Source organism: Cnephaeus nilssonii, assembly GCF_951640355.1.
Source record: "Cnephaeus nilssonii genome assembly, chromosome: 1".
Lineage (NCBI taxonomy): Eukaryota > Metazoa > Chordata > Mammalia > Chiroptera > Vespertilionidae > Cnephaeus > Cnephaeus nilssonii.
In genome coordinates this window covers 92,676,935-92,691,921 of record NC_137072.1, presented here as the reverse complement: position 1 = coordinate 92,691,921, position 14,987 = coordinate 92,676,935, and the positions used below count along the sequence as shown (strand labels likewise).

The 14,987-nt window shown below is 38.6% G+C and overlaps 1 protein-coding gene across 8 annotated transcripts in view; it reads left to right on the top strand.

Moving 5' to 3' along the window:
- The window catches only part of LIMCH1 (LIM and calponin homology domains 1), a 321,534-nt gene that overhangs the window by 147,220 nt on the left and 159,327 nt on the right, over positions 1 to 14,987 (top strand). For all 8 annotated transcript variants that reach the window (XM_079777576.1, XM_079777575.1, XM_079777579.1 and 5 more), the window contains exon 3: positions 5,581 to 5,650. In XM_079777576.1, coding sequence (XP_079633702.1) covers positions 5,581 to 5,650 — 70 coding nt within the window. The remainder of the gene's footprint in view (positions 1 to 5,580; positions 5,651 to 14,987) is intronic.

Here is a 14,987-nt window from a genome sequence, read left to right as displayed (position 1 = left end):
AACTAAAATAACTTATATTTACCTAGCAAAAAGGGACATGTGTGGTATATTAAATGAGTGTGAATATGGAAGTTTCCATTCACTAACTGCCAGCAACACATTGTCCGTTTGCTTCTCACCACAATCCTGGATGGAAGATGTGTGTTTTTATTTTATGTTAATTAATTAATCAATCAATCAATTTATTTATTTATAAATTTATCTTTATTGTTGAAAGTATTACAGATGCCCCCTTTTTTCCCCATTGACCCCTTCTAGCCTGCACATACCACACCTCTTTCACTCCCCCAACCCCCATCATCATATGTCTGTGTCTATGGGTTATGCATGTATGCATACAAGTTCTTTGGTTAATTTCTTCCCACCCACTCACCCCTGCCTTCCCTCTGAGATTCGACAGTCTGTTCCATGTTTCTATGTCTCCGGATTTATTTTGTGCATCAGTTTATTTTGTTCATGGGATTTTACATATCAGTGAGATCATGTGATACTTGTCTTTCACTGACTAGCTTATTTCACTTAGCATAATACTCTCCAGGTTACTTCATGCTGTCTCAAAGGGTATGAGATCCTAAGGTGTGTTTTTTTCAAATCTCCATTTTTTAAAAGGGAAAGCTGTGGCTCTGATCAAGCCACTTTCCAGCACAGTAACTCATAGTTAACACATGTTGGATTTACTTTTTAAACCTTGACCACTTACTCCAAATTCACTGCACCTTTCTCTTCACTAAGCTGAGTATTATAGGTTATTTGTGATGCTTTATTTATATATGCTTTCTGATAACCATGGTTTTTAATAAGCAAAAATTTTCTCCATGAATATAGTTGTAAATTTATGTTTTTCCTATTTGCATATAGTGGAGATTTTAAATTATAAATCAGAGTATTTCCATCTCTGTCTTTAAAATCATCAGATGTATTTCTGAGTAGATTATATTTAGGAAATAATTAGGCACCTTACGTGGGCCTGGATGTGGCTTTCACATTGGCTCTCATGTCACATGTCTCCTCCTTCCACTCACTCTGCTTGGCTACATTGGCCCTTGAATATTCCAACACTCCTGCCTTTGGGCCTTTCTACTAACTGTTCAGTCCACCTGGGACTCTTGTCTTCAATCGTTCCTTGGCTAATTCCTTAGTATCATTCCATTTTTCCCCTCAAATATTACCTTCCAGAGCAACCTTCTGACCACCCAATAAAACTTCCACCTGTATCACCTGTTACTATGCTCATCTTCCCAGTGCTTATGCTATCTGAAATTTTCTTCTCATTTATCTACTTGTTTATTTTCTGTTGCTCTACCTGTTTGCCAAGGTGATACGTTCCAAAGAGCAGGACCTTTGCTTATCTTGTTCACTGCTGTCCTCCTGGGCCTAGAATTGTGTGCAGCATACAGCAGGCACTTGATAAATAACTGCTGGGTAAATATCAGAAAAACAGTTCATCCCAACTAGCTCTCACATTGACATTTTTATTATCTTTATTTTTGTTTGTAGTTGTGGGTATATTTAACGCCAAAGATAGGTATTAGTAAAAATGTTTACTTTTTTGTTGTATAGAATTATACCAGTCTCCCAGAAATGTCTTGAGATGAGTACAAAGATAATCTATTAATAGATGGAGAGAGCAAACTACCTTTTCAGGCCCTGTAGCCATTGATTTTGGGGAGCACAGACCACAAGTTGGAAATTGGTGTGGGGTTCTGCTCAGTGGGGAGTGAATGACCATCTTGTATTCTCTTAAATATCTCATGATGATATAGATGAACTTGGATTTGAGGTGTCTTAAACACTTCACCACCCCCCAGGAGACACCCTCTTCCATTTTCCTTTCATTCCCATCTAGTGTTGATATCATCCCATTGTATTTAGACAGTTTGTGTGTGTGTGTGTGTGTGTGTGTGTGTGTGTGTGTGTGTGTGTGTGTGTTTTAATTACATACTAAAGCGGGACTTTCTAAAGCACCAAGTTACAGATTAAAATGACTGGCCTAGGATATGAAGACTGTCTCAGTGTGCTACAAACGAACTATGCATGTCTCCAGGGAAGTCTTCACATCTGTTCGGGGCTTAGTCTTTTCTTCTACAAAAATGGTAGAATGAACACATGACCTGTCTCTACAGGAAAGGACAGGAGACAGTGCATCTCAGTAAGTTCATGACTAGAAAATATCATCATTATCATTGCTTTAAAGCCGGTCATCAATAAGTATTTATGTTTTAATTTGCACAGGGAGGCAAGAGTGGTGTTTTTTTTAAAGAGTGGTTTTTAATAAAATTGCAAGTGAGCAGCCTTGACTCTTCCTCATAGCTGTGTTGTTGAACTTCTCGTTTGACTCCTAATATATACCAAAAAATGCCTCCAGTTTAACGCAAAATACAAGATAAGCAGGTGCTTGGCATTTCTGCAATGTGAATTCAATGTTATCTTTTATCGTTGTGTACTGTCAACTGTGTATGAAACTGGGGCAATGTTTATATGGAAAAAAATCACTTGCCTTGATCTTGAAAGTATTTCAAATATTTAAGAGCACTTTGGCTGTTTATTTTTTCATTTGTGGTTAAAAGTTTTGACAGTGAGCATAGTTTTTTGTTGCTCTTTTAATTAAGGTCTAGCATTAAAATTGGGTTTTTGTTTTTGCTTTTTACAGTTTCATGTCACAGGAAAGATTTATGCCATATAAATATAATTCTACAAAGAGTGGATATAATGAAGTATTTCATATTGCTTAAAATAAAAATACGTATAAAAGAGGACATGGTGGAGCCATCACAATAAACTTTTTTAATACAAGTCTTAGACTTAGGTGACAAGAGTGCCTCTTTAAAAGGCAATTTTAAACTTATGATTTTTTTGGTAAGCTGTTTGTTATTCTTTCTACTTTGGTTAATTAGCAAAAAGCTTGGGAGTATCTGGTGGCAATGTATTTTATTTCATTAGAAAGATCTAAAATATTAGAGAAAGTGGTTGATGTCAAATGCTGTGGATTGAATTAGTATAAATACACACAAATGTAGGGAAACATTTATAGAGAACTTTAATGCACCAGGCTCTATGCTAGCTTCTCACGTATTTTGTCACATTGAAGTCTCAGTGATCCTCAAGCAATTGGTACCATTATATTGTATGTTGCAGTTGAGGAAACTGAAGTTCATGGGCTTTTCCGAAGCAACAGCCCTAATAGATGACCAGCAGCATTTGGGATTTGGTCGGTGGCACTCCAGAGCCAATGCTCTCACCCTGCTGCCAACTCCATCAGTCTGTAGTCTACAGCTGTTAGAAAGGACATAGGTCCACGGGTACTGATAAGTCAAATCTCCAAGGCAGATTGTTTAACCTCCAAGACATATCGTTAAGGAGAAACACAAGGTGTAGAACAGTGCATGTTACATGCTACATATCTGCCTTAAAAAAATTACATGTGTCTTTATATACTTTCTTTGGAAATTCTTTAAGGTTACCTTCTGGGACCTTGAGGGACTCAGCATTTTACCAAATATCCTTTTAATTCCTTTGAAATAGTACTGTGCACAAATATTATTTTAAAATCCAGTTTAAAATGACAATGTTAAAAACTAGTGAGAAAAATCATGTATCTTTATGATGATGTACATTTAAAAGCTGCTTTGGAGACATATGTCTATGTGTTTATTTAAACCACAATATGTGGGATGTCGGCCTTGTGTTAGAGAGCGTGCTGATCAGGAAGCTTGGGCACCGGGCCTGGCTGCACCCTCATCAATGCTGGGAAGTTACTCATTCATCACCATCAGACCTCCATTTGCTAAACTGTAAAATGAGAAGAGTGAATAAGTTGCCTTCTAACTGAAGTTATAAATAAGTTATAATAATTTCAAAATAACTTATAAAGAAATAATTTTAAAAAGATTAAATTCATGGTTAAAACTAAGTGAGTTCATGCAAAGAGCTCCATCTTGGCTCTCAGTGGGCAAAAAGGCACAAGTCCACTCCGGGTGCTACCTATTGGTGGTGGCTCGTTGGAATTGCAGTGAAAGTTATTAAGAACAGGCAAAAGCCTTGGTGAAAAAACAGAATATCCTACTTGTCATAACTACTGTAGGCACATTTCTTAAAATATTAATACATAGTGGTGTCAAAGTCAAATATAGGTTGCATTCCAGACTAATCATTAAACTATTTCAAAGTATCTTTTGTTACTAATTTGTAGAAATCTATCAAGCATAGGTTATTCATAATTGACTAGAATCTTGGATTGCATGAATTATAGGCATACCTCCTTTTATTGCACTTCATTTTATTGTGCTTCACAGGTGTTGATTTTTTTTTTTTTTGACAAATTGAAGGCAAGACCCTCCACCAGCTAAAATATTTTGACTTACTTTATTGCAGTAGTCTGGAACCAAACCCGCAATATCTCCGAGGTATGCCTGTATAATAGAGGTTGGCAAACTTTTTTCTGTAAAGGGCCAAATAGTAAAAATTGTATACTTTGTGGACCATATGTTCTCTCTCATAACTACTCAGCTCTGCACAAAAACATCAGTAGACAACACATAAGTGAATGGCATGGCTGTTTTCCAGTAAAACGTTTTTACAAAATCAGGCATTGGGCCAAATTTGGCCCATGGGTTAGAGCTTGCTGACCCCTGAATTATAATAAATTCCTGCCCTAAGTTTCTTTTTGCACTGTATCCTGAGATAAGTTGCCTGATTACCTCTCCTCAACGCCTGAATGTGGGAATAAATGCTTCCATTCTACAACCCCTTACCTTCAGTATCCCTTTATAAATAACCTGGTTTGCCAAATGCTACATTCCACCACATCACCCTGATGCCAACCCTATTTTAGTTTTACAAGTTGCCCTTCTTTCTTTCTTTTGTTTTTACTCTGAATTGATATTTTCTGAAGACAAGTAGTTGTAGTTATTTTTCTCTTGTGTTCCCCATGTTGTATTACCATTTTTATGTGATTTCAACCTTTACCCCGAAAATGTTTTGCTCACATATTTTTGTACCTAGGGAACTGTGGTCAGCCTTGTTCAAAATCTTCAGAACATGATTGGTTAACCTCTTGCTAAATGTATTCTTCCCTTTCTTAAGGGTAACTCAGCCACAATTAACAAGCAACCTTCTCAAAGAGCAAGCATATCTGGAGGTAGAATTACTCTTGGCAAATTATTTGGGAAGATAGACGTTGGTCTCTGAACTTAGCGCATTCCTGGAGAGATCCCTGCCTTAACCAGGAGAATTGGGAAAGAGTCTTGTCTATGTAATACCTGGCTCCAGTCCTAGACTATTCCCTCCTAACCTCCATCCAATTCACATGTTTGTCTTTTCTCTTGAAGCATCTCCCAGCTTCCATCCTTTCATCTCTCCCAACATTTCCAAGTTCCAGAACTTCACCTGCCACTGACAAACTTGATGTTGGCAAAGCTCTTCACTTGTATGTACTAAGGCTCATAGATTATTGAGATTTACCACATGCTTTGAATTCCTGCTTTTCCTATTCAGCAATTTAGCTGTAGCCCCGGATAAAGGTGATGTGTGCGATCCATCTTGCTTTATGTCTCATTTGACATTCTGCCTTTTTCATGACAGGTTGCTGAATGCTATAAAGCCAGGACTTGTTAAAAAGATCAATAGATTGCCTACCCCCATTGCAGGATTGGTGAGTATCCAGAATTGAGATTTATTTTCCAATATTGCTTTGCTCTAACCTAAGGGTCATGACAGTGCCATTTATTACAGTTCTCTCCTGCAATATATATTCCACTTGAATGAGAATGCATTGAAGCCATTAAACTAAGAGGTCACTTAAGAATGAAAGATTGCAGTTATGCCTAAATGTCATCTTAATCTTTGTTTGTATTTTTCCCATGAGTGATAAGGACCTTTATTTTTAAAGAGGTAAATTTGTTTTGGGTTGAGAGGTGAATAATTAGGTTGACCCCAGGGCAGGAATGTGATTGCAATTATGGTTTCTCATTTCAGTTTTTCACTGCATTCCCCTGGAATGGAGGGGAGAAGAGGTAGAGAGAAAGGGAATTTCATGATTAACAAGCAGCACTGTCATGATAAATTGCTGTTTTCAGTCTTAAAAATTCTACTTGTGCTTAAATACCACATTTGTGGACCAAGTCTTCCAGATAGTGGACACTAAATCTTCCATCATCTGGAGAACTGTTTAAGGAGAGCCCTTGCCCTGCCGAACCTCCATCTAAAGCTCATGTGTTCTCATATGGTCAGAAGCAGGATTTTTTTCAACCTGCATAGACATGCTTCATAATTCTTGGCAACTAATTCCAATTATTTAATTGATGTTGCCTTTTGTGTAAAAAAAAAGGGATAAAGATGGAAGATCAAGAAGACAAACACATCTTAGTTGTGGAAGGAACTTGGCACATGTACACGCTCAAACACACACATGTGCACAAAAAGCCGAGAATGTATGTGCCCTGGTAAATGATTCACTATTTCCATTGTGACTGCCTCCTATGCATGTGGTTTTGCAGAAAACAATTAGAAAAATGTCAAGAATTTAGGCAGGCTCCTACATAGACCTTACTGATTGTTGTTTAAAAGTTTTAAAGCCACATCACGATGACTAATTAAAAATGTATGTTTAAAAAATTGTGTTTGAGAATTGTGAGGGTCATGGTAATAAGGACATGGTTTTAGAAAGTTGAATGGAATGGATTTTTTTAAATTGTAAGAATTGCTATTTCTGTGAATGCATTTTATTTCCTGTACTGGTTGGTAGTAAGTTAATGATTAGTCATTAAAAATCCTGCCAATTTTGTTCATCAAAATCATGTAACCAAGTATGTTAATAGATAGGTAAATAGATAGATTTAGAAGGAATAGATTTGAAAATTTTATGAATAATCAATCTGTTTATGGCTATCATATATTGCATATTTAATATGTAATATGTAATTTAACATTTTTTATTAACTCCATCTCTTCCAAACATTAAGGCCATAGTCTTAATGATACTGACAAATTTATGTTTGGCCTCAGGCCTGTGGCATCTCCTGACCTTGGAGCTCTGGGATTTAATGTTATAGGATCAAAACTGGCAGGAGGAATTCAAGAAAAGGGCCCTGGTAAAATCCATGTGAACAGAAGCAAGCCACTCTGAGACCAGAAGCTAAAGAGAGAAGGGTTTTGAATTGAACCCTTAATTTAATTATGAATGATAAATAATTTTAGTAAAACTGAGGGTGTGGGACATGTGCATTGACCTTTATATCATTTCTTATTGTAGATCAAAGGTTGTTTTTGCAAATTGCCTCTACTTTGGAGCAGGCAGGCAATTTGATTAAAGATAAAAAGGGGACCTCAGTTGCTTTCCTCCACTTATATCCTTGACTTTTATTTCTCCTTTTCTTCATTTGAATTTCCTTTCCACTTTGTTCTTTCCATCATTTTTCCTTTTCCTTGCCCTTTTCCAACTAACACTTCCCCACTCACTTTCATCTTTTATCACTTATACTTTCCTTACCAATTTGTTATTGTGAAGTCATGATTTATAATAAGAAATATATAGTTTATCTTTGTCCACTTCTGGCACAGAGCTCTTAAAACCCTTGGATTTCCTAAGCAATAAGAGCAATGGGAACACCTTCTGGTAATATTAGTTGTTTTTTTTGTGTGTGTGTTTTTTGTCATTGGCTCCTGAAATAGCTTCAGTTTCATAAAGATTGAAGGTGTGTCTTTTTATTCAGAGCAGGCCCCATTCAACCACACCTGAGTTTCTGTTCACATGGTGACTTAGAAAGCCCACCTTCCCCCAAGGTTGGGGGCTGTTGCCAGGGAAACCAAACAGAGGATTAGATCAAGCATGTCAAACTGGCGGCCCGCAACTAATATTTTTGCGGCCCAGCCAATATAACGGTACGTAAAAAATGTTTTAATAAAAATTTTGTAACTTAATTTTTACAATATCTTGTTATACATAATTATTAATAACGAACTACAACATTCGCTAATGACTGATACTATAATCACGTTGCATTCATTTTCCTTATGCGCCTTATGCGCAGGCGCACCATTTCTATCAAATATTTAGCAGCCAATTGTACTGACTTGTTTGATGTGCGCGACAGGAAATATTTCACTTTTGGAGAACAAGAAAAATAGGTTTAATTGCGTTACGTTTATTAATTTGTGCAGTTATTCAGTGTCTGGTAAGTTAATGTTCAAGAAAAATATTAATTTTTATTAAAATTTTCTATTATTTTATGTTAATGATTACTCATTTATTTCAGCCCTTTGTATTCAGCATGTCTCTATCGAAATAAATCTACATTTCTATGAAAATTGAAGCTTTCATTTTTTTGCAGCCCACATAAACTTAAACCTTGTTTATTTGGCCCGTCTTAGCCTTTGATTAGAGGATCGAAACTTTGGATTAGAGGATTGAAACTTCCATGCTCTCTGGGGACATCACTCTCCCCAAGTCTTCATGGCTCAACAACCTGGAAGCTCTCTGACCCCATCCCTTTGGGTTTCTTATGGAGACCTTATTATATAAGTACAATTGATTAAACGATTGGCTATTGTTGATTGAATTCAATCTCTATCACCTCTTCCCTTCCAGCAGGTTGGGGGTGTGGTGGGACTGCTGGAAGGGAAGAGGTGATAGAGATTGAATTCAATCAACAATAGCCAATCGTTTAATCAATTGTACTTATATAATAAGGTCTCCATAAGAAACCCAAAGGGATGGGGTCAGAGAGCTTCCAGGTTGTTGAGCCATGAAGACTTGGGGAGAGTGATGTTCCCAGAGAGCATGGAAGCTCCATGGTCTTCCCACGTATATTGCTCTGTATACTTTTTTTTATCTGGTTGTTCACCTGTATCCTTCATTTTAAAAAAAATCTATATCTTTTATAGTATCCTTTATAATAAACTAGAAAACAAGTAAATGTTTCACTGTGAGCCACTTTGGCATATTAATCAAATCCAAGAAATGGGTCACAGGAACTCAGTTATAGTCAGCTGCTCAGAAGCACAGATAACAACCTGGACTTGTAATTGGCATTTGAGTGGGGGTATTCTTGTGGGACTGAGCCCTTAACTGGTACGATCTGATACTATCTCCAGGTAAGCAGTATAAGAGTTGGGCTAATTGCTTGGTGATGTTATTGGAGAAATGCTCAGATGGTCTTTCTCCATTGTTAGTAGGAGTGGGGATCTTGGAGTACCGCTAGAATAAGCATTTCTGGAGTCCCCCGCTGGAGAATGTGGTGTGGTAGAAGAAAGCTTTATTTTTGTGGAATTACATCCTTGGATTTCTAGAGTCCCATTTCCCTCAATCCAGTCCTGGAAGAGGTGTAGCTGGGTATTCAGCAGAGCTAGAAGCGAAGTCAGCATCCGAGGTTTCCTTTCCATGGTGGAATTGGGTCCAGTTTAGCATTAGGCTAGTTGTAATCCTTTAGTCTATGGTGTGTGAGGTCCACATGGCTGTGGGCTATGTAGGCAAGCGCAGGAGTGTGAGAGCCCCGCAAGCCAGGAGTCAAGCGTGAGTAAGCAAGAGCAAAAGTGGGCAAGAGCACAAGAGAACGAACTCCTTTGTTTAAGAGATTAAGTATCCCAAATCTTCCCACACTTGCAGAGGCCACTCTTACTCTGGCCAATGACGTGTACCAAGGTGTGACTGACAGGACAGTACCTTCCCTATGTCACCCAGACTTTACTGGGCATGCGTCTATTGTCCAGTCCCTTTCCCCAGCGATCTGTGTGGAATAGACCAGTGGCTTCCTGGGGAGTGTTAAATTATGGCTTCCTGGCAAAGCTGCATAAATGGCATGCCCATAATATTTGGCCTTCCCTTTGCTCCTTTCCAGTTATTCATAACTGGGTTAATTACAAATGGTATCATTGTTGTTAACAAAAACACACATAATGAGTCTAAAGAATCCTAACCTAAGTATAGTTACTTACTAATATCCTGAATCTACAAATCTGGTCAAACTCTTTTCCTCTCTTCCAATTACCTTCAGCTCAACATTTCCAAAAACCAATGTACTAGTTGGGGTTCTGGCAAGAAACAGACTTACCATCCTTCTCCTCCCATATCTCATTCTGTTAATGTTCTTCTAGGGTTCTCTCTTCAAACCTGTTGTCTGTTCCCTTTTCTACACTCATGTTCTGTGTTCATGACTTCAACTCTTCATAGCATTGACCCAAATCGTTATTTCTCACTAAGTTTCCTCTGAATTCCAGACTTCTTGTTCTGCTTATAGGATAGCACCATCTGAATGATCTACCAGCATCTCAAACTTAACATATTCAAATTAAACTTAAGTGACCACTCCTGTCCCCCTATTTCCCTATAGCAGTAAAGGCTCCATAGACATGCAGTTGCCCTAGTTCAGCTACCAGAGATTTTGGCAGCTTTCTCCAATCTGTCTGCTGGTCACATTTCCTTGGCTATTAGACAAAGCCTAGAGAAATCCTTTCTCATTTTTTACCTGGTTTATTATAGTCAACTCACAGTTACTCAAACATTATTCACTCTCATGTATGATGATAGTTCTCATGAATATAATACTGTCCCCCTGCTCTTCTTGACAAAATCTTATTTATTTATCAAGACCCAATGCAAAACCACCTTCTTAGTCAAGTCTTTAGTGTTTAAGGTCCATATGATCTTTTATTATAGAATGGAGATAGCCTTTCTGGGTTAAGGAGAAAATGACTTAATATATTAGTGAGAGAAAAGATGGCTGTGTTGAATATACTATCAAGGAGTAAGATTTTTGAGCAACTATTGTTAACAGTTTGCAATAAAGGTGTGTGAATGGTTTAGTGTTTATGTTAAGACATCATAGCTTTAAGCAGTAAATTTGCCTTGATCAAACTTGTCAGTACCCTTAACGGGTACAAATGATGTAAGGTGCACTAAGAGGTCACAGCATCACCTTGATAGAATGTCTGTGAAAATATTTCACCTAAATGCAATTCTCAGGAAACAATCAGACAGGTCTAAATTGAGGGGCATATCATAAAACAGCTGGCCTGTGCTCTTTAACACTATCAGTGTCTTTAAAGATTCCTCCCTGTTCCCCCAAATCTGGAAAACTGTGTCAAATGAATGATGACTAAGGAGATAAGAAGCAATGACAACCAAGTGCCATGTGTGATCCTTGATTGAGAAAGAACAACTACAATAGACATTATTGGGACAGTTGGGGGAAATTTGAGTGTGGATTGAATATTAAAATAATAGTATTCACTCGGTGTTGAGTTTCCTTCATGTGATAACTATATTGTTAAAAATAGTTGTGAGCCCTAACTGGTTTGGCTCAGTGGATAGAGCGTCAGCCTGTGGACTGAAAGGTCCCAGGTTCGATTCCGGTCAAGGGCATGTACCTTGGTTGTGGGCACATCCCCAGTAGGAGGTGTGCAGGAGGCAGCTGATCAATGTTTCTCTCTCATCGATGTTTCTAACTCTCTATCCCTCTCCCTTTCTCTCTGTAAAAAATCAGTAAAATATATTTTTAAAAAATAGTTGTGTATTCAGAGGAATACTCTTGATATTGGGAGGAATACAAGCTGGAGAAGTTAGAGGTAAAGTGTCACAATATGTCCAACTAATCTTCAAATTGTTCAGCAAAAAGAAGTCTCTGCATATACTGTATAATTTTATATACACATACACATGGACAGAGAGAGAGGGAAAATGAGAGAAAGGAAGGGAGGGTGAGAGGAGGGGAATGTAGTAAAATGTTGAGTCTGAATAAAAGGCATACAGTTGTCCTGGTACTAATCCTGCAACTTTTTGGTAGGCTTGAAAGTTTATAATATAAAAAGTTGGAAATTAAAAGACATTAATTCTCTAAGCCCTGGCTGGGTAGCTCCATTGGTTAGAGAGTTGTCCCGATACACCAAGGTTGCAGGTTCAACCCCTGGACAGGGTTCACACAAGAAACAACCAATGAATGCATAAATAAGTGGAACAACAGATCGATGTTTTTTTCTCTTTCTCTTCCTTTCTCTCTCTAAAATCAATCAATACGTATTTTAAAAGGTGGTAAAAGATATTAATGCTCTTATTTTTGTGATGGGCGGGGGGAACCTCAAATAAACAGTATATTGGAAGGTAGCAGAGACCATCTTGGGTTTGGATAGATATGGCATTTTATGGGAGTGTATTCTTCACATGACATTTTCTCCTCCTGTGTTTGTGACTGTCAGGGAAGTGCAGAGAGAGTTGTATGAGCATCTGCAGACTCCCAGGTTGGTTTCTACTTTGTCAGGGGTTTGACAGGCCACTGACCATCTATTGATCAAGAGTCCTCAGCAGCAGGGGCCATGGCCATCTAAGAAGTGTCACCAGAGGGTTTTCCATGCCCAGAACCCATGCCCGTGCGTCCTAATGGCCTGGTGTTGAGAAGAAGCCATTAAGATGCCCCAGCTGCCAGACTTGAAGATAAATAGAAAAAGTGTGTTTTCACATAGAAATCCCAAATTATAAACACGTGTAGACTTTACAAAGGCATGAATAGGTGTATTTTAGCCCCTGAGTTGAGCTGTGGTTACAAAGAATTCAGGGGTGAAGGTGTTAAAACAAAGTAGTTGAAAATCATTTCCTGGCAAGAATGCAAAGACCCTGGATCCGGGTCTGTGTTTCTTCTGTAACGATTGCTGACATCTGAAGCCGTGTGGTGACTGCCTGCAGATGCTCACATTCTTCTTTAGGTGTTAGTGATACTCCAAGCTATTGCCAGAGAGAAAGACCTCAAATTTAGGGTTTGGCATACCAAAGACTTTAAAAAACTCTGCCCTTTAGTCTGCCAGTTCGTTAGTATTGCACCATCAGCCACATCTTGAAACTCTATTTAATGGTCATCAGAGATCATGCTACATTCTGTTTCATTCCAGAAACGTTAGACTTTGTGCAAGAAACACAAATGTCTGAAATCCTTCCTTACAATAGGAATTTTGAAATTAAGCTTTCTTTTGCCCAGATTTTAATTGTAACAGCCATTGTGTGTACATGTGTGCCCGTGTGTGTGTTTGTGTGTGCACACGTGTAAAGTCTACTTGGAAATAGATGATATTTGGGGATTCTGCCACGGGGCCGAACCTTCCTAGGGCTACCATTAATTTTTGCTTGATCTTGCATGTGAATCCATGAGCATAAAAGCGATCTGAGGAAAAGAGAATTTTACAACTAGAATGGCATCTTACATGTATTCATTTTACAGATGAGGACATGTGGGTCCGTAAACAGGAACTATTTGCCCAAGATCACAGAAGTCGTGAAAGCTGAGATGGCTCCAAAGCCCCAGCCACCCTTGTCCTTGGTTGTGTTACTCACAAGTGCTCCCAGTTGACAATGGAACATGTGGGAGAAAGAAGGGGAAACAGACTCACTCTTTAGTCCATCACTTTTTTTCTCCCTTTTGGCCAATACCTTCCAAATGTCTTTGCGAGCTCTGTGAAGGCCTCCCCTCTCCTGATGGATGCTGGAAATTTGACTCTAGCTGAGGTTCAGCAGGATAGAGCAGGAATGTATCTAGTAGAATTATCCTTCTACATAGTTACTCTAACCCACTCAAAAACTTCTTTAGAAAAGGGATGTATTTTTCTTTAATCAAAAGATAAGATTTCAAATCGTTTTAGAGACGGGCTTCCTGAAATGGATAAAAAAAAAAAAAAGTAAGTTGTTATAAACTCTGCAGACTCGAGGAAGCTTTCGAAGCCATCTGCTTTATTTTATGAGACTGATCCCAGCACAGCTGATGTCTCCTTGTTTGAGGGAGCTCAGAGGAGGGGAAATGATGAAAAGGCAGAGATTTCCACATTATGAAAAGATAAAATAGATTGTTTGGATACAAGGTAAACATAGGAAGCTGTTGAAAACTGAGTAGCGGGAGTGAAAAGCCTTTACGCAAACTTTATCCTTCTAGGGAGAGACAACGTAGTACATTTGAGTCCCGGTGTTTGGGGAGTCTACCTGCTGAGTGTCATGCAAATCCTAACTGGAGATTGGAGCACATCCTTATCACTGTCTTATGTTTAGGTTAATATTCTACAACTTCCTTTAAAATTTCTAGAGCATTTACCTTTCCTTCAACAGTTTATCTTACAAGCTCTCTCATGAGAAGCTGGTCCAAAATTCTGTTCTCTGCCTCTGTTTCTCTTCTGGTTAAAGTGATTGTTTGAGGCCAGGAGGGAGGCAGAGATGTTGCCACCACTAAGTTACCATAATGATGAGCACGATATATTAAATTCCTACTATGGGCCAGGTGCCATACTAGATTATCCTTCCTAATCTTTACAGTTGCCCTGTGATGTAGTTTTTGCTATGCCTTTATTGTAGCTCAGAACACAGCTTTCCCAGAATAAGGGGCAGGATTGGGGTTTCCTTATGTATATATCACTCTTAGGAACAAGGATTGTAGTTCATTTAGGACTGAAACCATTATGGTCATTATAACTTGGCCACATAATGAATACAAAGGTAGAAGTGTGTCAGTTGGAGAGAGCCATTCTCCGGTGAGCTGGGCGGGGTGAAGGGGCATCTGATGCCCACTGTAGCAGTCTGGCTTAAGGACGTTCACTGAGATGCTTGTGTCCGACCAGTAAATTATTCCCCTGGTACAGCATTTTGAGTACTTGGGAAGTCTCAATTAGAGATTTTTGTCCTTCCTATACATCCTATGTTTATTAGCAGCCTGCTGTATAACAAATTACCCCAAAACTGAATGGCTTAAAACAACACTTATTATCTCATAGTTCCTGTAGGTTGAGAATCTGGGCATGACTTAGCTGGGTCCCTGTCTCTGAGTCTCTCACAAGGCTGCAAATCAAGGTACTGGCCAGTGTCATTTCAAGACTTGATTCGGAAAGGATCTGATTTTGAGTTCACTCATGTGGGTAGTGGCAGGATTCAGTTCCTTGCAGGATGTTGGCCGAAGTCACCTCAGGTCCTTGCCACATGGGCTTGTTCATGTATACCAGCTCACAGTGTTCAGCTTGTTTCATTGGAG